Source organism: Ranitomeya imitator, chromosome 7 (assembly GCF_032444005.1).
Source record: "Ranitomeya imitator isolate aRanImi1 chromosome 7, aRanImi1.pri, whole genome shotgun sequence".
In the NCBI taxonomy this organism is placed as follows: Eukaryota; Metazoa; Chordata; class Amphibia; order Anura; family Dendrobatidae; genus Ranitomeya; species Ranitomeya imitator.
The window spans coordinates 193,585,646-193,611,235 of NC_091288.1; the positions used below are offsets into that span (position 1 = coordinate 193,585,646).

The window sequence follows — 25,590 nt, forward strand, 5'->3', positions numbered from 1 at the left end:
ACAATTAGGCAGGTTTTAGGTAAGCAGGTTTATTTTCAGGGGGGAAAAAATATATATATAATATGTAAGCTTTACAGTAGTGAAAACAGCTTAGATCTTAAGGTGTTACAGTTTGTATTTATTAGAAAGTCTGTACCATTACATTGGCTTCCCTATACAGCAGCTGAAGGGTAAACACTTATGACCCCTGTATTACCCTCAATGCTCCTAAACTGCTTGTTAGAAAGATAAGAGCTCTGCACACATTGAGGGAGCAGTCAGATGGCTGTATGCCGATTGCATGGACTGGAAGCCCTCCCAGCAGCATGTCTCTCTATGTAGCCACAACTCAGGTCAGGAGAGCCTCCGGCCAGTCCCTGCAATGCAAGTCTGTTTAACAGCAGTCTGACTGCGCCCTAATAGTGACCATTTATCACAGCCTCCAGGTCACCAATGGATTACCATCCCTAATCCCAGGTAAGGACTGATACAAAAAGAGCTGCCTGCAACATAAGTCACATTATTAGTCATCCAAGCCAATCACAACTTGATTAGGAGAAATGAACACTGATATTATCTAGCCTTAAGAGGAAATAGTCACCAGATTCTCTATATAAGCCAAATCCTCAAGTTATAGCATCTTGATCAGTAACCTGTTCACAATTGCCCAGCTCCCCAGCATAACCAACGACCTTTTACAATACTTGTTTTATGCCAATTTCTAGCCTGTACTCCACACCTGTCCCTTCTGCCTTGATCGATGTGGCCATCTCCTACACAATTTTAGTGTCAGGAGGTGCAGAGTAGACCAGGGACCCCCACTGAACTGATTAGCACATTAAAGAGTGTTTAAGAATACCGTGGTGGACTCTATATAGACAAGACCTCAGATAATGTTCTCTATTGTAAACTAAATTAACTACCTTGCCATAATGGCCGCTACACACATTGAGTCAAGAGCCTTGGATCTTCATCACTAGGCTAACCACAGACATGTCAATGGACGTTTACCTGACCCACATGTCAATCTAAAGACCATGAAGACCATTGAGGTAGTGGAAAGTTTATTTACAATGGAGTTACACTTAAAGATACCAAAGTATGGAGAGAATTGAGGCATGCAGACTCTGAAGAGGGGAGGTCACAGAAGACTAGCTGTAGATACAAATTTTTCTGAAAAACCTGAGGATTGAGGGAATGTCATATAAAATGTGTACTACCCATTTACTGTCAACTACTCTACAGTTAACAAACCCTTTATAAAATAAAGAGACACCACACTTGTGTACAGTTTGTAAAAAAAAAAAAAAAAAAAAAGAAAATTTAAGATCAAAAAACAAATTGCCCAGCAAAATTAAGCACGTTCTCCACGGATTCTTCTTGCTAGCTGGATGTCCTTGGGCATGATGGTTACTCTCTTTGCATGGATGGCACAGAGGTTGGTGTCCTCAAATAGACCAACCAAGTAAGCCTCACTTGCTTCCTAAAAATTCAAAAAATATTGAGAAGTCAATAGGCAGCAATAAACAAAAATCATAATTCTGTGTTATGGGAAAGGGGGGGGATGAGTTTGTTGCATCTTTGTTACAAAAATGGGGCAGTAACCATTTGTATACTAGTGCAAGCTTATGCATGTAATGCCATCCATGGTTTTCAATAAAAATTTTTTTTTTTTTTTTTTTTTTTTTTTAAAATCAAATATTTCCTAATTCGAGACACCATTAGCCTACCTGCAGAGCACCAATGGCTGCACTCTGGAACCTCAGGTCAGTCTTGAAATCTTGGGCAATTTCCCTGACAAGACGCTGGAAAGGAAGCTTGCGGATCAGCAACTCTGTTGACTTCTGGTACCTCCTGATCTCTCTTAAAGCCACAGTACCAGGTCTGAAAGAAAAAAAAAGTTTAAATAAATGATATAAGTAGAATTGCATATGGTCTTAGGCTGTGTGCACACGATGCAGATTTGGTGCAGAAAAATCTGCTGCAGTTCTGCACTAAATCTGCATCTCCTGGCAGAATCTGCAGGTGCGTTTTTTATGCGTTTTTGTGCAGAAACATGCACAAAAACGCATCAAAAACACACCTGCAGATTTCTATTATGGAGGGGTGCAGAAACGCTGCAGAACTGCACAAAAGTAGTGACATGCACTTCTTTGAAATCTGCAGCGTTTCTGCGCAGATTTTTCTGCACCATGTGCACAGCTTTTTTTTTCACATTGATTTACATTGTACTGTGATCACAGTGCTGTTCTGCAGTGTTTCTGCTGCAGAAAAATCTGCTGCAGTTCTGCACTAAATCTGCATCGTGTGCACATACCCTTACAGTTCAGATATCAATGTAAACTGATTATGCATTTCTTATGTGAATATTTTTCTGCCCAATGATGACCGAAGTATTCTAGGAGTGATATTATTTTCTGGTTAGCCAATAAAGGTATCACTCCTAGAATACTTCGGTCATCATTGGGCAGAAAAATATTCACATTGATTTTTCTGGCTAACAGTACCACAATACAATTTATTGTACATCATGCATTTCTTATGTAATTGCACCCATGACCCTGACTAACCAGTCCCAATGGAGAGAGGGTCAGTGCCGGGGGTACAGAAAAAGCTCTAATCTTAACACAACACTCCATGACTGAAACCAAAACACTACAGGGGGGAATAAAGTTCATTTTCTCCCTGCAGTGTTCAGCATGTTAGTAATGCCATTAACCTGCAGATTAAACTCATAACTGCAGGCTCATTGCATTTTTTGCTGGTGACAAGTGCTATATGAATAAAATAAGTAGAGTTGGTTAGGTTTCCATGTTCCGTAAAGGCAGTGCTTTGGATGCAGCAAATACCTGCTCTATCCAAAGTGCTTCCAGCTTTTGTACACACAGTGATCCTGCAGGTGTTCATTGAACACATGCAGAATCACCACATCCTATACATAGGACGGTGCTATTTACCTTGTGGAGACTGAGCATCTCTTCGAGAGAAAAAAAAAAAAAAAAACACTGACTAACATCCACACATAAATCAGGTCTAAATAGGTGCTTACTAGAGTCGCCAACTCATACAACCAAACAGATAAGGCAGCACTCTGTAGTGCTAACAAAATATGAGAATCGAATAATCGAATTACTGCACTAGAAATGTGAAAAATTGAGAAAACTTTGTGCATAGACTGGCCAATTCATGTGTAACTGGCAGCCATGTTAAAGGGAAGGTACCGCGTTTGTAGGTCATTAATAAATCACTAATGTAGCATAACATGCTGCTATAAGCAAGTTTGAAATGCATGTGAAACAGATTTCATGTGTTATACGAGTTTAAAGAATGCACTGGGGGCTGACATCTTGGTTTTGCAGCAGTAGCAGGGCACTATCAGTGTCAGATTACGGCACCCCATGGACATAGGAGATAATAGACCAGCACGGACCCTATCTGTAACATTGCAGCAGCATTAGCAGCGTGAGCTGGGTACGCCTCTGTGGGCTGCACAACTCACTGCTGTAGGTGTGACTAGCTGACATTTTATTATAGCTCTGTGCTCTCTATCACAGGACAGAAGAAGCCCTCACTGCTCCTCTGTACTCCAGGCAGGCACATCCTCTTCTCCCCACAAGCTGCCCTGTGTGCTTCTCCTGCTGTGTCTCTGCCTCCCCCTCACACACAGTCCCTGTGATCTCCAGTAAGCTGCACTCACAGCCTGCAGAGAGGGAGGTGACACCTGAAGAGAGAGCAGGGCGGCTGACAGGACAGGGATTAAGGTGGGGGAAGGGGGATGGCAAGAATGTTATTCACAAAAAATGCTGCTGAGCCCACTGTGTTCTGCTCCTCTAAACAAGCTGTGCCTCTGATGCAGTAACTGCTGGTGATAGCAGGTCACAGGGCAGTCACACACAAAATGGCTCTGCCCTGTGATGCTGCTCTTCATTCTTACTGTTAGCAGAAAAATTGGGGCAGTAACTGCTGACATCACCATTTCCCTCCCCTTTTGGGTGTTCTAATATCCCTGGGGCAGAGCTGCTAAATCTTACTATAGCTGCTTGAGGTCTAAAACGGAAAATGCTCCCCCTAGTGGTGAATATGTATATTTGTAGAAAAATATATCATTTTCATATAGAAATGTTTGCAGACAGTGCAAACATTGCATTAATTCATTTTAATTACTATTTTAAGCTTAATTTCACAAAAAAAACAAAATACAAGAAAACTGGTGGCACCCTCCCTTTAAGGCAGTTCTCATTTGCCAGGACCTAATGCAAATCCTCTTAGACAGTCTACATCTCTGGGAACCCAATATGAATCCTCCCTTGGATTAAAGTCTATCTCTGGAGGGGTAGAATCCTCCTGCAATTAAAGACACCAAAGGCTAAGAGGCAGAGCTCAGTCTGAAGGCCAATACATACAAATAGCAAAAAAAAAAATCTGACACATCCAAAACAAAATCAGGTCTGAACATGGAGACTGTCAGGTTTTTTTTAAGATTTGTTTGTAGCCTTCTGAGGATTCATATTAGGTTCCCAGAGAGATGTAGACTGGCATTACGTCCTGACAAACAAGAAACCTTAAAAAGGGAAGGTGCCATCAATAGTATCATTTGTTTATAATTTAGTAAAATATGAAAAATAATTTTAAAAGGTTTGGCGTTTCCACTTTAAGGGTATGTTCACACGTTCCTGATTTCCATCCTTTTTTTTTTTCAGGACTGAAACCGCAGCTCTTGGCAGAAAACGCAGGTCCTTTTTTTGTGCATTTTTTGATCCCTTTTTTTATGCAGTTTTCTATGCAGAGTCTGTGTTTTCTAGGAAGTTTTTTAGGGTTAAAATGGCTGAAAATACCCTAACCCTACCCCTAGTGGAAAAAAAAAAAAATTCTTAATTTTTTTATTGTCCCTACCTATGGGGGTGACAAAGAGGGGGGGGGGGTGTCATTTACTATTTTTTATTTTGATCACTGAGATATAACCTCTCTCAGTGATCAAAATGCACCTTGGAACGAATCTGGCGGCACCCAGGGAGAAGACGGCCGGACGGACATCGGGAGGCCGGGTAAGTATAAGGGGGGGGGGGGGAAGGGGGGGAATTAGGGCATGGGGGGGGGCATCGGAGCACGGGGGTGGGGCATCAGGGCAGCCACACTCCGCCCACGCATTTCCGCCCGCTTCCCTGCACTTCCTGCTGCAGCGGTTCGGCACCACAAGCCGCAATAAAACCCGCAGATATATTTTTGATCTGCGGGTTTTACTGTGGGTTTGACCTCACAATGGAGGTCTATGGGTGCAGAACCGCTGCGGCTCCGAAAAAAGAAGTGACATGCTCCTTTTTTCCCGCAGCTATTCAGCGCGGCTTTTTTTTTTTTTTTTTTTTAATTCAGGATCATGTGCACAGCGGTTCCTGTTTTCCATAGGTTACATTGTACTGTACCCTGCATGGAAAACAGCTGCGGAACCGCAGCGGCAAAAACGCTGCGGTTCCGCAGTAAAAAACGCACTGTGTGAACATGGCCTTAAACACTAGGGGGAGCAGCTACTGAAATTTCCCAAAAACCTAGTGTACAACTAGCTCACATTACTGCACTGCAGTAAATATGGGCTGAATGCTGACATCACTCCTCTCCTCCCCTTCTGGGTGTTTGCTAAGAGATGAGAGGATGACATTTAGGAACACAGCAAGGAGCCATTTCATTGGCGATTGCAAAGTTATACTGACAAGTAGAGTCACCAAGAATGGCAGGCAGCAAGGATTCTGTTAGTTGGTGCAGCTCGCTGTATCAAGCAGACATGCAGGAGGGAGAAGCGTGCATAGGAAGGAGAGCAACCAGGCACAGGGGAGATAGACATGGTAGGTGATAGATATTATATAAAACACATATATACGGCATATATAAAGGCAGGTGAATGGGGGAAAAAGAAAAAAAACTTTCCTTCCGTCCCAGGAAGTGCTGCATCCTCTTCAGAGCAGTGCAAGGATCTCCCTGCTGTGCTTGGAGCAGGTCAGCAGTGATTGCAGCCTGTACTGTAATACCAGTTACAGGCCAAGAGCACTGCTCCCTGCTACAGATACTTAACCCAGATCCTCATTTCCCAGCAGCTCCTGTCATTGCACACAGTGAGCAGTATGCAGTGACAGGGGAAAATAAAGCACACAGCATACTATGTGGGCTACAACAAAGTGGCCTTGATATCCTCCCACAGCTGTGATCTGGACAGCCCAGTGGGCATGCCCAGGTCACAGCTAAGAGGCAGGAGGAGCAGCCATAGAGATTTGGTCAGAGTCCAACTGCAGTCTCATGGCTGCTGAGAGGTGTGCAAGTCTCGTGCCCAGACACTTACGCCCACACTAAAAATTGCAGCCTCAAGTTGCTAAAGTAAAAGTTAACTAATAAGACTATGAAAGTAGTTCATTAAATTTTGTATTAAAAGTGACCAAAAATTATTAATACATAAATTAAAGTCACAGCACCTTCCCTTTACAGTGGCTGCCAGGTACACATGAACTGGCCATTTTAGGTGTTAAGCTTTCTTAATTTTTCATATTTCTAGTGCAGTGATGCAATTCAATCATCATTTTATGTTAGCATGATATAGTGCTACAGAGTGCCACCTTATCTGTTTGGTTCCACAATATAAATAGACATGCTGCGGTCTATAGACACACACATGAGTATATGCAAGTCTGCCACCTGCATCTGAACGCATAGTGGAGAGGAGATTTCATAAAATCCCATCCACTATGCTGTAACATCTGGATGTTGCAGCTGTACGCAGCATCCAATCTGCAGCAAATACTGAACGTGGAAACATACCCTAAACGCTCAACGCTTACGACTAATATTTTTATCCATTACCTGTATCTGTGAGGCTTCTTAACTCCTCCAGTGGATGGGGCACTTTTCCTTGCAGCTTTGGTGGCCAGCTGCTTCCTAGGAGCCTTTCCTCCAGTAGACTTACGGGCAGTCTGCTTTGTACGAGCCATTGTTTAGGAATGTGATCTAAAGCAAAAAAATAAAGTTTTCTTCAATGTTAATTTTTAAAGTCAACCTTATCCTCATTAGAAGGCATTTTAGTTTGGTGATATTTTAGTTAGTATTAAACGGTTATTCTCTACTGCAACAAATTTGCATTTAGAAGACAAGATTACTGGCGACAACCTAAAGATTCAGTAACTGCAGATCTAGAGGCTGAACACAACTGGTTATAAGCAATGAAAGATGTGGGCAGCTGCACATCTGACCCGAAGAGACCCCTGCAGGAGAAGTGTAGAATTACATTTGAATTAAGAGTCTGGAGCAGAGTATGACAGGCATATGCACTGCAGCATCAACAGCAGATTGATTCTGTGGATAAGTAAAAAAATTAAAAAAGACACAGGATCACTATTCTAGTGAGATCTTATTAAAGTCATTGTGGAAGCCAATAGTGTCCTCCGCTTGGGGCCAGTGTACAAAGTGGCTGCAAAGACCATTTCACATCAAGAAATTGGAGATAAGTCACATAGGGAATAAACAATAAAATTGGATGTCAGCCTAGTGACACATGACATTTTAAGGATAAGTGTAAGGGGACAGATTACCCTGGAGTGGTACAGCACAAAATCTGAATGTATCCTATAGATTCTGCCACCTCTTACACCAATTGCTTACTGTCAAGAGCTCCTTTTCACTTAAAAAAAAAAAAAATTCCTCTGCTTGTCTCTAAATTGCATATACTTGGAATAAGCAATCAGATCAGTGATCACTTCTGGCAGAGTCCTAATAAACTGAAGAAACTGATCAGTGACCACACTGGTACTGTAGCTCACCTGTTATTTCTGGAGCTACACTGAGTAGTAAACTGGAACCTGGCACTGTCCATAAGAATAAAGCCACTGGGCGCAAGCCAAAGAGAACAAGGGTTTAACCATTTAAGTTAAATGAAGAATGAATTTGAGTGGAAGCTGATGTGCAGTGGCTGAGAACAGCAACTAAACCCTGTAAACAGTGTGGGGTAACATCGCCCCTCCAGAAAATCAGCTGTAAGATCCGAGGACCTCTAGGGCAGGCCATATAAAATAGTGGAAAACCCATTATACAACATCACCTTATCTGCCAATTGTAGAAACCCACTTTAAGATGGAGGCAAAAAAAATAAAAAAACGCATGTATCAAATACATAGTTGAAATTGTGCACCCAGTATGTTCACCTGAAATGCTGTAGCTGCATACTTCTCACCTCCCATGTAGTTATGACAAGGAGCCCAATCAGCACTGGTGTCACTGTCCCACCTTCGGATGTATATGCAATAGAGGAAATGGGAGGTATGGCCGTCCTCGCTTCCCCTTGATTACCAATACGTCCAAAAGAAGAGTGACCAGCACCGACTGGGCATTTGGCTCATGTGAGTCACTGTCACCACACAAATTGAACATGGACGGGAAGCCAGGGGGCCAGCTCATCCTGGATTTCCCCTTCATTTTGAGTTCAGCAACACCAGCGCTTATTAGGGGATGGGCATCACATGTTCCACCGCATCACAGCCCCAGGACCGTGAGTGATGACACTGCCGAAACAGAGCCAGCACAGGAGGAGGAGTATAGGCTTTACTACTTTATTGGGACAAACATTTAGCTTAAGAAGACGTGGTTATCCTGGTAGTGGACAACCCCTTTAAAACATGTTCTCTGAAATGTAGTAGTGTCTGCATGAAACATACAGATATTGACTGCGCTGCTGTAGAAATCACAATCCCAGTATATGGATAAAGAAATTGGTATTATATTCACACAAGAATATTGAGAAAATAGTGAATAAAATAGCATTTTCTTTATCCATAAACTGGGATTGTGATTTCTACAGCAGAGTGGTCAATATCCACGTTACCTTCTATCTGCTATTGTGAATTGGTCTAATGGTTTGACCTGTGGATCTGCAGCAGCTGTTGGCTCAGAGTCCTATGGGCTTTTATAATATGGAAGACTAGGTGAGTGCAAACTGATATTTTGACACCATTATCAGCTAAGACCTCATTTGCACTTTTTCTCCTAGTGTTCTATGGAACATACATGGCAGATATCATGCAGCTTGTCTGATGGTACATTGTGTCTGAATTGGGCAGGATGTATCAGCCACCAGGTTCCCCTAGTATGCGTGACATCAGAAATCTTCATATTAACGTATTGGGGGCCTTTTAGGAACCCATGCAAATCATATGGAAAAACACTTATAACTTTAACAAGTTTATTTTAAAACGGCTAAATAAAATTTGTAAACAATTTTAGTTATAATTTTTCAACGAACACCAAACATTTTTTCAAACATATGAAAAATAAAAAAAAATAAAAACAAAAAATCACAGAAATCTATACCAAAATAGCTGCAGCTACATTTCTATTGTTTCTTTTCTATTATATTAGTCTTCAAAACAATTTTGACAAGTTATTTTTTCGGAAGAATGTTCCTTGCAGACATTTTCCTTAAAATTGAACAAACTCTGTTTTCCTTTCTATGTTTCTTGGACACATGAAACCGCGCTCTCTTTTTCTCTCCTGGCCCTGAAATCATCTGAAACTGTACGCCACACTGTTTCATTGCTTTAGTTTGCTTTAGCAAGCCTTTCACATTGCTTCGCTGTATCATGTGAGTGCATTACAAGTTCATGACAAAGGGCCTTCAAAAATAGGAGTCTCCTGTCCTTCCTCCGTGCATGGAATTCTGGATGAGTTTTTTTGAATGAATGAATGGCTGCTGCATCAAGCATATTAGAAAAAAAAAAAAAAAAGTACTACAGGCCATCGTTTTGTTTGCCTCTTGCATGAATATTCTCCCACCATCTCATCCATTTTCTGTACACCTTTTGTTTTATTGTAATGCAGGATGATTTCTGGTTTTAATTTTCTGTTAATACTGCAATTGTGATGCATGGTACTGAGTAAGGCTACGTTCACATTAGCGTTTTGCGTATTTGCGTCGGGTGACGCATGCGTCATGCGCCCCTGTATTTAACATGGGGGACGCATGGACATGCGTTGTGCGATGCATGCATATTTTTTGCCGCAAGCGTCGGGCGCAGAAAACGCAACAAGTTGCATTTTTCTTGCGTCCAAATTTCGGCAAAAAACGACACATGCGTCGCAAAACGCAGCGTTTTTATTTGCGTTGCCGACGCAGTGGCGCACAACGCAAATGTGAACGTAGCCTAAAATCACTGATTTCTCCTTCGCTTTGCAAGATACCAAAGTCACTTTGTTATTGAATCCAAAGACACTCAAAGTGCTCGCTGACGATTGTGTTTCAGTGCTTCTGGAATTTCTCATCGGTTTGGCTTGATAGTACCAATAAGTGTAATAGCTTTTTGAAGCAGAAAATTGCCTAGTTCAACATTGGTGAAATAACTGTCCATGGTAATGTTTATACCTGAATTGAATATTGACAATGTTAGACCGCAGATCCTTCTGTACTGGTGCACCAACCTTTGCTACAGTAGATTATGCCATTTATGCCATAATAATTTGCAGAATCACACATCCAGAAGATTTTGATTCCATATTTGGCTGGCTTGCTGGGCATTGTATGAACTTGCAGCATCCTCTGAACGGTACAAGTCGCTCATCTACTGTAACATTAGTACTAGGATTGTAAAGTTTGGTGCAATTTTTGATAAATATGTTCCAGATATAACCGATAGGGGCTAATCTGTTTCAAACCTCAATGCACGTGTTCGCTTATCAAATAGAGTGTCTTCTAATTTCCTCATATCTGTCCACTGACATTGTCGCCTTATAGTGTGGATCAGAAAATTGGTCCAGAAATAATTCTTGTATTGGATCATCATATGATTTTGACACCCTGCCAGCTATAAAAGTCCAATGTATGCATAAAGTTCCTCTTTTGAGATATTTTTCCAGGACTTATTTTTTGCAGAAGCGATACATCTTCCTTCTAGGTTTGAACATAAAAGGACCTCTTCTGCAATATTGTCCAAAAAAAATGGAAAGTATGTCTTTAGGGGAAAAGTAACTGGGACTTCCCACAGCTCCTTGAGTCTGTCTCGCAATATTATGGATTGCAGTACATACAACTAATGTAGGATTACTGTCCCAAAAAACATTCGTTTTGGATGTTCTACTTGTCACTTCTTGAGGATCCACTATATTCACTTCATCAGAAGAATCACTTGAGGATGTCATTCTCTGGTGGCAGGTACTTGTCATCGGACAAAGTTAAGGTACCTTCACACAACGATATCGTTGCTTTTTGTGACGTAGCAACGATATCGTTAATGAAATCGTTATGTGTGACAGCGACCAACGATCAGGCCCCTGCTGGGAGATCGTTGGTCGCTGAATAAAGTCCAGAACTTTATTTCGTCGCTGGACTCCTGCTGACATCGCTGGATCGGCGTGTGCGACACCGATCCAGCGATGTCTTCACTGGTAACCAGGGTAAACATCGGGTAACTAAGCGCAGGGCTGCGCTTAGTAACCTGATGGTTACCATCCTAAAAGTAATAAAACAGTACATACTTACCTACAGCCGTCTGTCCTCCAGCGCTGTGCTCTGCACTCCTCCTGTACTGGCTGTGAGCGTCGGTCAGCCGGAAAGCAGAGCGGTGACGTCACTGCTCTGCTTTCCGGCCGCTGTGCTCACACAGACAGTACAGGAGGAGTGCAGAGCACAGCGCTGGAGGACAGACGGCTGTAGGTAAGTATGTACTGTTTGTTTTTTTTACTTTTAGGATGGTAACCAGGGTAAACATCGGGTTACTAAGCGCAGCCCTGCGCTTAGTTACCCGATGTTTACCCTGGTTACCGGCATCGTTGGTCGCTGGAGAGCGGTCTGTGTGACAGCTCTCCAGCGACCAAACAGCAACGCTGCAGCGATCCGGATCGTTGTCGGAATCGCTGCAGCGTCGCTTAATGTGAAGGGGCCTTTAGTTCACTTTCATCATCACTTTGAAACACAATTGCATCAATCTCTTCGTCAGATGCTTGGAGGAAAGGTACCTTCACACAACAATTTCGTTAAGGATATCGTTGCAACGTAGCAACGATCCTGCTAACGATATCTTTATGTGTGACAGCGACCAACGATCAGGCCCCTGCTGGGAGATCGTTGGTCGTGGGGGAATGATCAGGACCTTTTTATGGTCGCTGGATCACCCGCTGTCATCGCTGGATCGGCTTTGTGATGCCCATCCAGCGATGTGTTCACCTGTAACCAGGGTAAACATTGGGTTACTGAGTGCAGGGCCGTGCCATTGTAAAAGTAAAAAAAAAAAAAAAAAAAAAAAATATATATATTCTGCACAGATGTGGTTTTCACCAAAAAAGCATTGTTACACTGAAATGCCTATGAAAAAAATTATATGAACTGGATATTATAGGGCAGCACGGTGGTGCAGTGGTTAGTACTGCAGCCTTGCAGTGCTGGAGTCCTGGGTTCTAATCCCACCCAGGACAACATCTGAAATAAAAAATAAGGAATTCACACCCCTACTTTATGACAAAGCCAGCACCAGTTTTCCCCACTCTAAGGCTATGTGCACACAATGCGGATTCCACTGCAGATTTTTCCGCAGCGGAATTCCAAAATCCGCAGTGAAAACCAGTCAGGGTTTTTCCTGCGGTTTCTTATGCAGATTTTTATCTGCAGTTTCTTATTGGAGCAGGTGAAAATCAGCAGAAAAGTAGTGACATGCTGTGGAATGTAGTCAGCAGCGTTTCTGCGCGTTTTTTTCCGCAGCGTTTTTTGTTTCCCATAGGTTTACATTGCACTGTAAACTCATGGGAAACTGCTGCGGATCCGCAGCAAAATCCGCAAAGTGTGAACATAGCCTAAAGGTACCTTCACACAACGATTTTGTTAACTATCATTGCAACGTCACGCTTTTGGTGACGTAGCAACGATCCCACTAACGATCTCGTTATGTGTGACAGTGACCAACGATCAGGCCCCTGCTGGGAGGTCATTGGGGAATGATCAGGGCATTTTTTTGGTCGCTGATCACCCGCTGTCATCGCTGGATCGGCGTGTGACGCCGATCCAGCGATGTGTTCACTTGTAACCAGGGTAAATATCAGGTTACTAAGCGCAGGGCCGCGCTTAGTAACCCGATATTTACTCTGGTTACCATTGTAAAAGTAAAAAAAAAAAAACCAGTACATACTCACATTTCGATGTCTTTCACGTTCCCCGTCAGCTTCCCTGCACTGACTGTCAGCGCCGGCCGTAAAGCAGAGCACAGCGGTGACGTCACCGCTGTGCTCTGCTTTATGGCCGGCGCTGACAGTCAGTGCAGGAAGCTGACGGCGGGGGACGTGACAGACACTCACATTCCGATATGTACTGTTTTGTTTGTTTTTTTTAACTTTCACAATGGTAACCAGAGTAAATATCGGGTTACTAAGCGCGGCCGTGCACTTATTAACCCGATGTTTACCCTGGTTACCAGGGGACTTCGGCATCATTGAAGACAGTTTCAACGATGCAGAAGTCGTTCCCCTGATCGTTGGTCGCTGGAGAGAGCCATCAGTGTGACAGCTCCCCAGCGACCACACAACGACTTACCAATGATCACGGCCAGGTTGTATCGCTGGTCGTGATCGTTGGCAAGTCGTTTAGTGTAACGGTACCTTTAAAGTACTGGTTCTCTCTACTTGGTATCCAGAGGTTTTAGACAAATAAAAAAAAAACTCCTAGTCTGCAGCAATGATTTCAATTTGATACATTTTTGCACATTATTAACACTAGGACTACTGGACTCGTGACCCCGCCTAGAACTACTGAAAGGAGTCATTTTGACTCCTTGCTTGTTTTTGTTTATTTTTAGAGTTTCATTTGTGGTTATTTATTAATAATTATATTTTTTGTAATGTATTATTATTGTGAGATCCAACAGTAATGCTTTTGATTGTTTTTTTTCTGCTTTTCTTATTTTTCTACAGAAAAGCATTAAGCTACTTACTGGTAGCGGCATTTTTCGGAGGCCCATGACAGCACTACGAGAGAGGGGATCCGCCCTTCAGGAACAGGAAACCTACAGATACAAAAGGGCGGCACCTCTCCCTATGCATCAGTTGTATTTCAGAGCCTGAGAGGACTACCGCGGTTAGTAGCACACAAATATACATTATATACAGTTTATGTACAAAAATAATCCATCATATTGAACTATATACCACACGTGAGATCTATCTCATTATATATACACACACTATAGGAAGTGCAACCCCCACGTGAACAGGGAGGGAACTAAGGGTGCTGTCATGGGCCTCCGAGAAATGCCGCTGCCAGTAAGTAGCTTAATGCTTTATTCGGATTCCCATGACAGCACTACGAGAGAATTACAGAGATGTAAACTACCTTAGGGAGGGACTATAGCTTGTAGCACCCTTAACCTGAAGGTGAGATCAGAAGAGAACCCCAAGTCCAACCTATAGTGCTTGAAAAAGGTGGAAGGGGATAACCACGTAGCTGCCTTACATATCTGGTCGATCGACACTCCAGATCTTTCAGCCCAGGATGTAGCCATGGCGCGGGTGGAATGTGCCCTCAGATTCTGCGGATCGTGTACTTTGAAACTGTAAGACCTTTCCTGGGACCTTGGAAGGATAGAAACAACACATCCTCTCTTCCAAGCATCAGTGACTGATATATATTCTAAAAGACATCTCCTAACATCTAATGTATGGAGTAACTCCTCTTTGGAATTAGAAGGATTAGGGAGAAATGACGGTAACACTATCTCCTGAGATCTGTGAAAATCTGAGGCCACTTTTGGTAAATAAGCTGGATCTGGTCTGAGGACTACTCTGTCCTGTAGAAATTCTGTATAAGGGGACAGCCTAGAAAGAGCCTGTATGTCTCCTACCCTACGAGCAGATGTAATTGCCACCAAAAACGCTGTTTTGAGGGATAGTAATTTAAGTGAGGCTGAATGTAAGGGCTCAAATGGTTCCTTAGTCAAGGCTGAAAGGACTAGATTGAGATCCCAAGGCATTGACCTATTCCTGTGTATAGGTCTGGATCTACTAGATGCTTTGGTAAACCTTGATACCCAATAATTACCCGCAATATCTTGAATCACCGGAAGCGCATTTAGAAAAGAACTTCTGGAAGCGCCTTCTTTAAGCTGGGATTCCAACTGTTCCAGCCAGACCATTAGGGATCTGGCTGTACAAGTCGCAGCCACTGCCGGTCTCAAGGATCCGGCTGCCATCTCCCAAGTACCTTTAAGGAAGGTATCCGCCTTCCTGTCAAGAGGGTCTTTAAGGGATCCCATGTCCTCGAAAGGTAATGCGGCTCTCTGATGCCTTTGCCACCGCGGCATCTAATTTAGGGGCCTTGTCCCAGGTATCCAGTCGTATCCTCAAAGGGATACCTGCGTTTTAAAGCTGGTGGTAATGAGCCTTTCTTCTCCGGTTTCTTCCATTCTCGGAGAATCAGGTCTTGAATTTTATCATTCACCGGGAAGGATCTACGCTTCTTGTATTCCAAGCCACTGAACATTAGCTCCTGACGGGAAAGCTGAGTCTTAGGTTCTTCTAGGCCCATCGTACCTCTGACCGACTTAACTAATTTATCCACCCGGTCCAGAGGCAGACAGAATCGGCCAGATTCCTCTTCTGATGACAAGGAAGAGAGATTTGAGCCATAAGAACCTTCCTCTTATCTTCCTCTGACAAATCAGAGATCACCGAGGCTCTCTGTTTTGAACTTCCCGCCTGGGACAGACCGCAGGGATTCCCTTACTTCTGTACGGATCATCTCACGTAGATTAGCCGTAGAAGCAGATTCTTCCGCTACCTAGGGGAGGAAAATAAGGGTGATACCATCTATCTAGCCTGATGTCACTCAACCCCTCCACTCCTGTAGACCTCACCGTCTGTTGTATACAGGAGGCGCATAATTTTTTAGTATAAGAATCTGGTAACGGGACTTCACACAGGGCACACTCCTTATGTTTCGACTTTGCACTTTTCTTCCCCTAGAATGACAAAGTATAAGGGGCCCGCGTCACTGAGTGAGCATTCACGTAGATCTCTTACCAGTGTACGCCAACAAAGGTATCGGAACACGAGGGGGTTCTTTGCCAGTCGATGCTCTAGATCCCTGCTTGGACGAGCTTTTACGGCTGGACTGGTCACTCCTGGCATGCTCCTTCTCCGTGGGCTTTTGTCGCACCTCCTCCGACAGCTGAAGCTGCCGCTCACCATCACTCTCCATGATGTGGATGTGACCAAAGGCAGAGCTCTAAATCCAGCTCCTGCTTAAATCCCCCTCAGATCCGGTCAGCAGGCTGCCTGGCGCCACTCTCATTGGTTCCTGCTGATGAGGCTACAGCTGGGGGGTCAGCGCAGTGTGTGAGGAGTCCGGCGTTCAGGATCGATGGGAGCCGCCATCTTGGATGACGGCGCATGCGCAGTTCCCCAGTGACCTGGAAGCGCCTGCTGACTGCCCCCTCGACGTCACTGCACCCGGAAACGCTCCAGCTAACGCTGAGAGCGATGCAGGATGCCGAAGAGCACGCAGCAGCGCTCCGGATAGCGTTCCCCTCCTGGCACCACTACCTCACCACCGCGCTGCACCACCACATGAACCGAAGGAGCGCGCTATACTTACCGGCGCCGAAGGAGATCAGGAATCCTCCGGACTCTGCTCCCTGCTGTCTACGTCACTGACGTGCAGTCCAGCCAGGACCACCGTGACGTCTTCCAGGGGCTTCCGCACCGGCCGAGGTAGGAGACCCCCCCCCGCTACCTGATTCGGTCCGGCCGGCCTGGGATCCATTACGAGATTCATCTGTAGGATCCTGTCCCTTCAGGAACAGGAAACCAACTGATGCATAGGGAGAGGTGCCGCCCTTTTGTATCTGTAGGTTTCCTGTTCCTGAAGGGCGGATCCCCTCTCTCATAGTGCTGTCATGGGAATCCGAATAAATAACAATAATTATAATAGACGTTTTTCAAACTTTTTTTATTCAAGTGCACACATATAAACAACAACTGAAGAACAAAAAGCAGAGAAAATTTAGGTGGAGGAGCATAAAAATGAAAATATGGCGCAGAATTCACCTTCTAAACATTTGGTGTTTCGCATTTTAGGCATTGCCTTTGATTTATGGCAGTACATTGCCCGCACAAAGACTTACCACAAGTCTTACAATTGCCGACAGATCTATTTTTCTTGCACTTTTCTTTGATCTGGCAAAATTTTGTTTGAACCATCACTTCTGAACATGTAGAAACTTGGGACGTGGAACCCTTTTCCCTATCTGTGACATAAGGACCACTCAACTCTCACAAGCGTTTGCAAAAATGCCTTGCGTGACATTTTTTGGTGGGTAATCTCCTTGAATATTATACATGCATTTATACCCGCAAAGTCTAAGGCATTTTCAAATGCATGAACAGGCCATCTCCTTGTGGATGTTCGTGTGGTATATTTTCGTGCCATCTGATCCACTACATCTACTCCATATTTTGTTTCATTGTAAAATTTTTTTTTACTATAATTATCGGTTGTAACATTGCAACCTTTTTTCAAAAACGGGTCCAATAACTTCATTACCACATGGTCAGCTAAACGGTCCTCAGCACGGCGTGTGTCATCTTTGCCTAGATAAGGGAAGCCATTTGCCAGATATTTGCTCTCCTTATCAACAGCTAGCCAATATTTGTGGCCATATTTATCTGGTTTGGAAGGCATGTACTGCGTGAATGGACACCTAGTTTTGCTTGGGAAAAGTTGCTCAACCACCGTTATGTATGGGCCAGGTTTGTAACACGCAATACAATTTTCAATAAACCTGTCCCACACAGTAGAAAATAGAGCAAACTTGTCCGTTTGCAGTCTCTCCGATCGAGTAGATTTCTCATCAAATCTGAGAAACCTCATAATTTCAACAAAGCGGTCCCTAGACATTGTCGCTTTGCAAAACGGTATTCCCCAGTCATTACACCAAATACTGCTAATCGAGTGACGGTTCGTGCCAGATATTCCACAAGCATAGAATATCGCAATGAATGCATCTAGCTCCTCATCAGATAGAGTAAACTGTAAATTATTGTTCCTGCATGCTTCTGCAAGCGTACAGTTCTTTATATGTGTCAATATATATGAATCAAAAAATAAACGCCATGCGCTCAAAGGACTATCGATGATATTTCTTCTGGCGTATCCTGTAGGGCCAGGTGCTTCTCGAAGAATATTTTGGCTGTCACGCCTACCAGGCAAGTGTTGTCCAATTTCAACAGGTTTCCATTGAATACCATCCGCTGAAACAAGTATTCCTTCAGATTCTCCTTCTCTGGTGTTTGTTGTTGCATTACCTTCGCCGCCATCGTTATCTGTTGTTCTTTCATTTCTGGGACGTTTTGCTGATTTTTTCTGTCCACGACCAGGAGGATGGTCACGAGGCAACATAACTGCATGAGCCCGATCCCCAGTTGATGTGCTTGGAATATCTGGAGAAAAAGTTGATGAATATTTAGAATTTTTGTTTTGTAAGGGTCCGTGCACACTGGCTGGATTAGCGGCGGAATATCCGACCGGATATTCTCGCCACAATCCGGCCCGTACCTGCCCGCTCAGGTACAGAGTGGAGTTTCATACCTGAAGCTCCGCTCCGAACCCCGGGCTGGAGCCACTGTCTGGGACGGAGCCGTGCTCACGCGTAAGCAAGCGCTGCTCTGTCCCTGACAGCGGCTCCAGCTTGGGGTTCGGAGCGGAGCTTCAGGCATGAGCGGGCAGGTACGGCCTGTATTGCGGCAAGAATATCCAGATGGCTATTCAGCCAGAATTCTGCTAGTGTGCACAGGCTTTAACTCAGTGTGTGGAAGAACAAATAAATACACATAACTACTTACCTTCTGGATTTGTTCCTTCTGAGTCTTCAGATTCACTCGATATGTTCTGAGGAATGAAATCTTCATCACTGTCAGAATCAAATACATGTTCCTGCAATTCGGATTCAGATTCATCCTCCGGTATGGATTGCAAAGTAGCCAGAATATCCTGAGGCTTTATCAAACGTCTTCTCTCCATATTCCTCACAAATTCCATAATTCTATATAGTTCCCTGCTGAAAAATAGAAATGAAAACTAAAAGAAATAACTGTTCTGCCACCTTCAAAAGTAGGTGGGCTGAATCAGTTGACAGACAGCAAAACTATTTCATAACAATTCATACCTGTATGAGTCTTCAGAGCTCGTATGTCTGCGTCTGTTCTCTGTCTCTTCAGCTGAACTGAAAGTAAAGTTACTATCCAGAATACTGTCTCCTGCTAGGACCTTAAGGTACCGTCACACTTAGCGACGCTGCAGCGATACCGACAACGATCCGGATCGCTGCAGCGTCGCTGTTTGGTCGCTGGAGAGCTGTCACACAGACCGCTCTCCAGCGACCAACGATGCCGGTAACCAGGGTAAACATCGGGTAACTAAGCGCAGGGCTGCGCTTAGTAACCCGATGTTTACCATCCTAAAAGTAAAAAAACTAAACACTACATACTTACCTACAGCCGTCTGTCCTCCAGCGCTGTGCTCTGCTCTCCTCCTGTACTGTCTGTGTGAGCACAGCGGCCGGAAAGCAGAGCGGTGACGTCACCGCTCTGCTTTCCGGCTGACCGACGCTCACAGCCAGTACAGGAGGAGAGCAGAGCACAGCGCTGGAGGACAGACGGCTGTAGGTAAGTATGTAGTGTTTGGTTTTTTTTTACTTTTAGGATGGTAACCAGGGTAAACATCGGGTTACCAAGCGTGGCCCTGCGCTTAGTTACTTGATGTTTACCCTGGTTACCAGTGAAGACATCGCTGAATCGGTGTCACACACGCCGATTCAGCGATGTCTGTGGGGAGTCCAGCGACGAAACAAAGTTCTGGACTTTCTTCCCCGACCAGCGACAGCACAGCAGGGGCCTGATCGCTGCTACCTGTCACACTGGACGATATCGCTGGCGAGGACGCTGCAACGTCACGGATCGCTAGCGATATCGTCTAGTGTGACGGTACCTTTAGAAAAACACCATCCTTCATTAACATAAGATAAGAGCCTAGAGTAAACAAGCCATTTTGTTCAGCATTACACAGTAATACAAGCAGGTAAAACACAAGGAAAATGTGAAAAGTTGACATGTAAATTGAACTACATCTATATGAACATCAGGGTAAATAAGACAGAGTGAAAAAATTATGCACAAAACTTTATAGCAACATTTAGTGACAAAAGGACCTCAAAATATAGTAGGGAGTCAAAATGACTCCCTTCAGTAGTTCTTGGTAAATTTTGAAAAAACGCGCAAATATTTTACCAATTCTCACAAAATCTTTTTTCACATCATATTTGAGGAAAAGTCACCGAGTTTCAAGCCGGAATTCTGAAAAATGTAGTCACAGAAGAGAAATAAAAAACGAAAGGAGTCAAAATGACTCCATCAGTAGTTCTAGTGTTAAAAAGGCATGGTAACTGCAAAAAGTAAAGACAAAACACGACTACACCAAATAAACAGTATGCACCAAATTGAAAAATGGTGCAAAATGTCCGTGATCATAAAGTCTATCTACCGTATATACTTAACCCCTTAGTGACAGAGCCAATTTGGTACTTCATGACCAGGCCAATTTTTGCAATTCTGACCACTGTCACTTTATGAGGTTATAACTCTGGAACGCTTCAACGGATCCCGCTGATTCTGAGATTGTTTTTTCGTGACATATTGTACTTCATGTTAGTGGTAACATTTCTTCGATTTAACTTGCGATTATTTATGAAAAAAACGGAAATATGGCGAAAAATTTTAAAATTTTGCAACTTTCAAACTTTGTATTTTTATGCCCTTAAATCAGAGAGATCTGTCACGAAAAATAGTTAATAAATAACATTTCCCACATGTCTACTTTACATCAGCACAATTTTGGAAACAAATTTTTTTTTTTTGTTAGGGAGTTATAAGGGTTAAAAGTTGACCAGCAATTTCTCATTTTTACAACACCATTTTTTTTTTAGGGACCACACCACATTTGAAGTCATTTTGAGGGGTCTATATGATAGAAAATAATGAAGTGTGACACCATTCTAAAAACTACACCCCTCAAGGTTCTCAAAACCACATTCAAGAAGTTTATTAACCCTTTACGTGCTTCACAGGAACTGAAACAATGTGGAAGGAAAAAAATCAACATTTAACTTTTTTTGCAAACATCTTAATTCAGAACCATTTTTTTTTTATTTTCACAAGTGTAAAAACAGAAATGTAACCATAAATTTTGTTATGCAATTTCTCCTGAATACGCCAATACCCCATATGTGGGGGTAAACCACTGTTAGGGCGCACCGCAGAGCTTGGAAGAGAAGGAGCGCCGTTTTACTTTTTCAATGTAGAATTGGCTGGCATTGAGATCGGACGCCATGTCGCGTTTGGAGAGCCCCTGATGTGCCTAAACAGTAGAAATCCCCCACAAGTGACCCCATTTTGGAAACTAGACCCCCCAAGGAACTTATCTGTGTGGTGAGAACTTTGAATGCCCAAGTGCTTCACAGAACTTTAGAATGCAGAGTCGTGAAAATAAAAAATATATTTTTTTTTTTAACAAAAAAGATATTGTAGCCCCCAAGTTTTTATTTTCACAAGGGTAACAAGAGAAATTGGACCCCAGAAGTTGTTGTCCAATTGATCCCGAGTACGCTGATGCCCCATATGTGGGGGTAACCCACTGTTTGGGCGCACGGCAGAGCTCAGAAGGGAGGGAGCACCATTTGACTTTTTGAGCGCAAAATTGGCTGTCGTGTTTGGAGACCCCCTGATGTACCTAAACAGTGGAAACCCCCCCAATTCTAGCTCCAACCCTAACCCCAACACACCCCTAACCCTAATCCCAACCTGATCCATAATCCTAATCATTAACCCTAACCATAATCACAACCCTTACCCCAAAACAACCCTAATGTCAACCCTTACCATAACCCTAATCAAAACCCTAAATCCAACACACCCCTAATCCTAATCTCAACCCCAAACTCAAACCTAACCCTAATCCCAATACACCCCTAATCACAACCCTAACCTTAACCCTAATCCCAAACCTAACCCTAATCCCAAGCGTAACCCTAATGCCAACCCTAATACCAACCCTAATCCAAACCCTAACCCCAGCTCTAACCCTAACTTTAGCCCCAACCCTAAGGCTACTTTCACACTTGCGTCGTTTGGCATCCGTCGCAATCCGTCGTTTTGGACAAGAAACGGATCCTGCAAATGTCCCTCCCTATGGGAGGTGGAGCCACATATTCATTACTGTAATGAACGGTACCATGTGACCGCTCAGTACAGGAAGAAGCTGAGGCACCTGGGAACCAGGGACAGCACCAGGAGCAGGCGAGTATAATTAGACAGGCCCCGCTCCCCTGCAGACCCCTGGGTATGACTTGAGTATAAGCCGAGAAGAGCACTTTCAGCACACAAAAAAGGCTGAAAATCTCGGCTTCTACTCGAGTATATACGGTATCCATCTATTGTGGAAGGCAGCCACATGCAAGAAGTGATAACTTACAGATTGCTGTGACTTCCACTACAGTCCACGGTCTATGCAGGCTTATCTTATCTGCCCTGTTGAGGGCAGAACAAAGTACGGCAGTGCGCAGGCGCTGGGTCTCTGACCTTTCCCAGCGCCTGTGCACTGCAGTACTTTGCTCTGCCCTCAACATGGCAGACAAAGTACGCCTGTGCTGCAGCGTGAAGACCACAAGAGGACGTCATCGTAAGATGGGAGGCCCCGGACCGCAATGCCCATCAGATCAGACGGCCCGCCCAGGTGAGTATAATCTAACCTTTTTATCTCATATTTTAGGATATCAGGGGGCTTATCTACCATTTTGCCAGATGGACCCGTTGAGCCCCAATTTAACCATGAGGGGATTTTTTTTTTTTTTTTTAACCTTTTGATAACTAAAAAAAAAAAAAAAAGTTAGTTATGAACTGTCCATGAGCCACATGGCAAAAATACATCAGTGATTACACACCAAGCCATGTGACCCAAAGGAAATGACAGATAGTGACTAAGGGCGGAGGAAAAAAAAAGTTTCTTTCCTCTTGACCCAGCTCTGAGGAGTTCCCAGGCTGCCGCTCATTAACCCCTTCACATCAGCCGAGCAGCAGCACATGTCGCATTATAGTGGTGCTCCGCTCTGCCCCCGGCGGCCGCTCGGCGCACTGCACCTCAGACACCCGCCATTATGTGATCTTTATCATCCGGCACAAAAAAAAATTCACACAAACAAATGTAGAAATAAGAGAAAAGAGCAGAAATCCGGCACCGCGGACAGAAGACGTCTCCATTTACGGCAACGGCGCCAGAGTCACAGCAGCCGGGCCGGTCACGGCGGATTTCATTGTGGGGCTGTCAGTCCTCACCAGGGAGGGAGAAAAATGCGGGAGCCATTACCGAGCGGAGGAGAAGCTGCTGCCGCCGCCGTGTACGGGGCCTGCCCCGGGGGGGAATCACGGCACCACACGGCGGGAGACACCTGCGGGGGCGGCACACGGCGGTGCCCGGGGTCCCCGCTCCTCCCGGGGCGCCGGCCTCCATTACACGGCAGCTTCTCCTCACGTCCTGCCTTCTCTTCCCCCACAAGCGACGAGACAACATGGCGCCCGGCGAGCTCCGGGAAATTAGTGGGGGAGGGGTGAACTTACCGCCCGACCTTTCCACCGGAAAACCGCCAGACTAAAGATTTTCCAGTCACCGCAATAACGACTGCTGACGTAACTAACCGTCAAAAAAAATGGCGGCTACCGGATATTAACGGTAACATACCGAATCGGTACAATGACGTCACCACTACTAACCTAAGCCCAGTAAAAATCGTACCCCATTGACTAAACAGCCGCAAATCGTTACCGGATGAGTTAAAGGAGGAGGACGTAAAGAGACACTTACCGAACGATGGCGGAGCGCGAAACCAACACAACCGACGAGGCGAGTAATAACGTCCGTCTGCGCCCGCCGCCCCGCTTTATATAGTCTGCGCCACGTCACCCCCTGATTCGTCGCCTTTGTTTCCCTGGGAGCGGATGGTGATTGGGTGCGGGGCAGAGAGGCGAACGGTGATTGGTAGGTTAGAAAAAGGCGGGGAAACATGCCCCCAGCGCTGTGTGCGCGCGCGGTCCGTCTCACAGGAGCACAATGTATCCTAAGAAATGAGATGAGCGCGGGGCGGGCGTGTGAGGAAAGCCCGGCCATAACAATAATACCCCGCACATGTGGAGGGAAACACGCCGATACCGGCACCCAATAATAAACGTACTCGCCATGTATGGCCTCTGTATAGTCACTGGACACAGTAGCCACCATAAATCCACTCAGGGTGACAAATGGCTTCCGTTTACTGTCGCTGCTCGCTCATAAGACTCTAAAAACAAATAGGGGTCACACGACTTGTTGCCGTGTAGCCCCCCACAGCCTTACGGTCACATTCCTGGTAGTCAGGAGCCGGCGTCAATGATAATAAGTCGTGAGCGAATCGTCCGAAATTTGTTTTCGCGAAGATTCGACCACCAGATTCAATCCAGTCTGACTAAAACCGGTGCTCGGATTTCTGGAAAAGTCAAAGCATGACGGAAAGGGGTTAATAAAATATATATATATATATATAAAATACAGGATTATCACTGGGCCTTATGGCGCTCCACCATGTGGTTACGCGCGGCACTCCCTGTGTGACCACCTAAGGCTAGTCATCGGGGGGCTGCAGGACGGGGCCTAGGACAGGGGACAAGGAAGGAAAATTAGTATTCATCCCCTTCCCGGGGAAGCAAAATAGCAACCTGCTTTTCCTTTATGTCCTCCATCTTGGACGGAGTTTGGGGTGCACAGATATTATCGTATGATTCATGAATTGCGTCTTTTTGAAAAGTTACAGCATCACCGCAGTTTTTGACGTCTTTGCGGAGGCTTCGCTGCCGGGGTCTTGCACCCTAGAGAGCGGACAGTCTCCGAAGTGAAGAAACCCAAAGATTGAGCACCTCACTTTTTTTTTTAACACTTCCGTACCCCGAGGCGGTAAGAAGAAGCGGCATACGACGTGTGCACAGCCGTGTGGCTTTTTCCATTGTTTCCATATGTTCCTATTATGTGGCACCTTTTCAGTCTGAAAAAGCCAGGCTCTCAAAATGCATTTTTTAAAGGAGGATTTGGAGAGTTCTGATCAGTTCCCGCTCAAAAAAAAAACACCTCAGAATGAACATCCCCTAAAATGAGCAGTTCGGAGCAACTCACTAAAAGGGGTCCTACACACGACCGATTTTCTCGGACAAGTGCTATTTGTGGTTTTCACAGAAAGCACTCCTACCTATGATATTTTATGGGGTACCACTTTTTCTTCGGACCGAATGATCCACGGTAAAAATAAAAATCAAAGACATGTCCAATTTTGATCTGAGTGTTGGATCAAAAGCGGCAATGCATGTCAAGGGGTCCGTGGAGAAAAAAAAAAAGCCATATTTACAGAATGCTAATGCCCATGATAAAGGCGGGGGTCACTTAGGTGCAAAATACTGATAAATGACCACTCACACCATGACCACCCATGGGGAATATGGTCGCCTAGTATTATTAATGCGTAGAGATGAGGCTTGTATAGG

General features: G+C 44.5%; 2 protein-coding genes across 2 annotated transcripts; both read right to left on the reverse strand.

The window, feature by feature from the left end:
- Positions 1–1,026: 1,026 nt before the first annotated feature.
- LOC138645191 (histone H3.3A) lies at positions 1,027–24,012 on the reverse strand. Its single transcript, XM_069734294.1, has 4 exons — positions 23,888–24,012; positions 6,823–6,966; positions 1,710–1,863; positions 1,027–1,462 (listed from the first exon to the last, which is right to left on the reverse strand). The coding sequence occupies exons 2-4, from the start codon at positions 6,948–6,950 to the stop codon at positions 1,334–1,336; spliced, it is 411 nt and encodes a 136-aa protein (XP_069590395.1). The 5' UTR covers positions 6,951–6,966; positions 23,888–24,012; the 3' UTR covers positions 1,027–1,333.
- LOC138645190 (uncharacterized) lies at positions 16,909–19,061 on the reverse strand. The gene is made up of 2 exons (XM_069734292.1): positions 18,820–19,061; positions 16,909–18,417 (listed from the first exon to the last, which is right to left on the reverse strand). The coding sequence occupies exons 1-2, from the start codon at positions 19,013–19,015 to the stop codon at positions 17,222–17,224; spliced, it is 1,392 nt and encodes a 463-aa protein (XP_069590393.1). The 5' UTR covers positions 19,016–19,061; the 3' UTR covers positions 16,909–17,221.
- Positions 24,013–25,590: the final 1,578 nt, after the last annotated feature.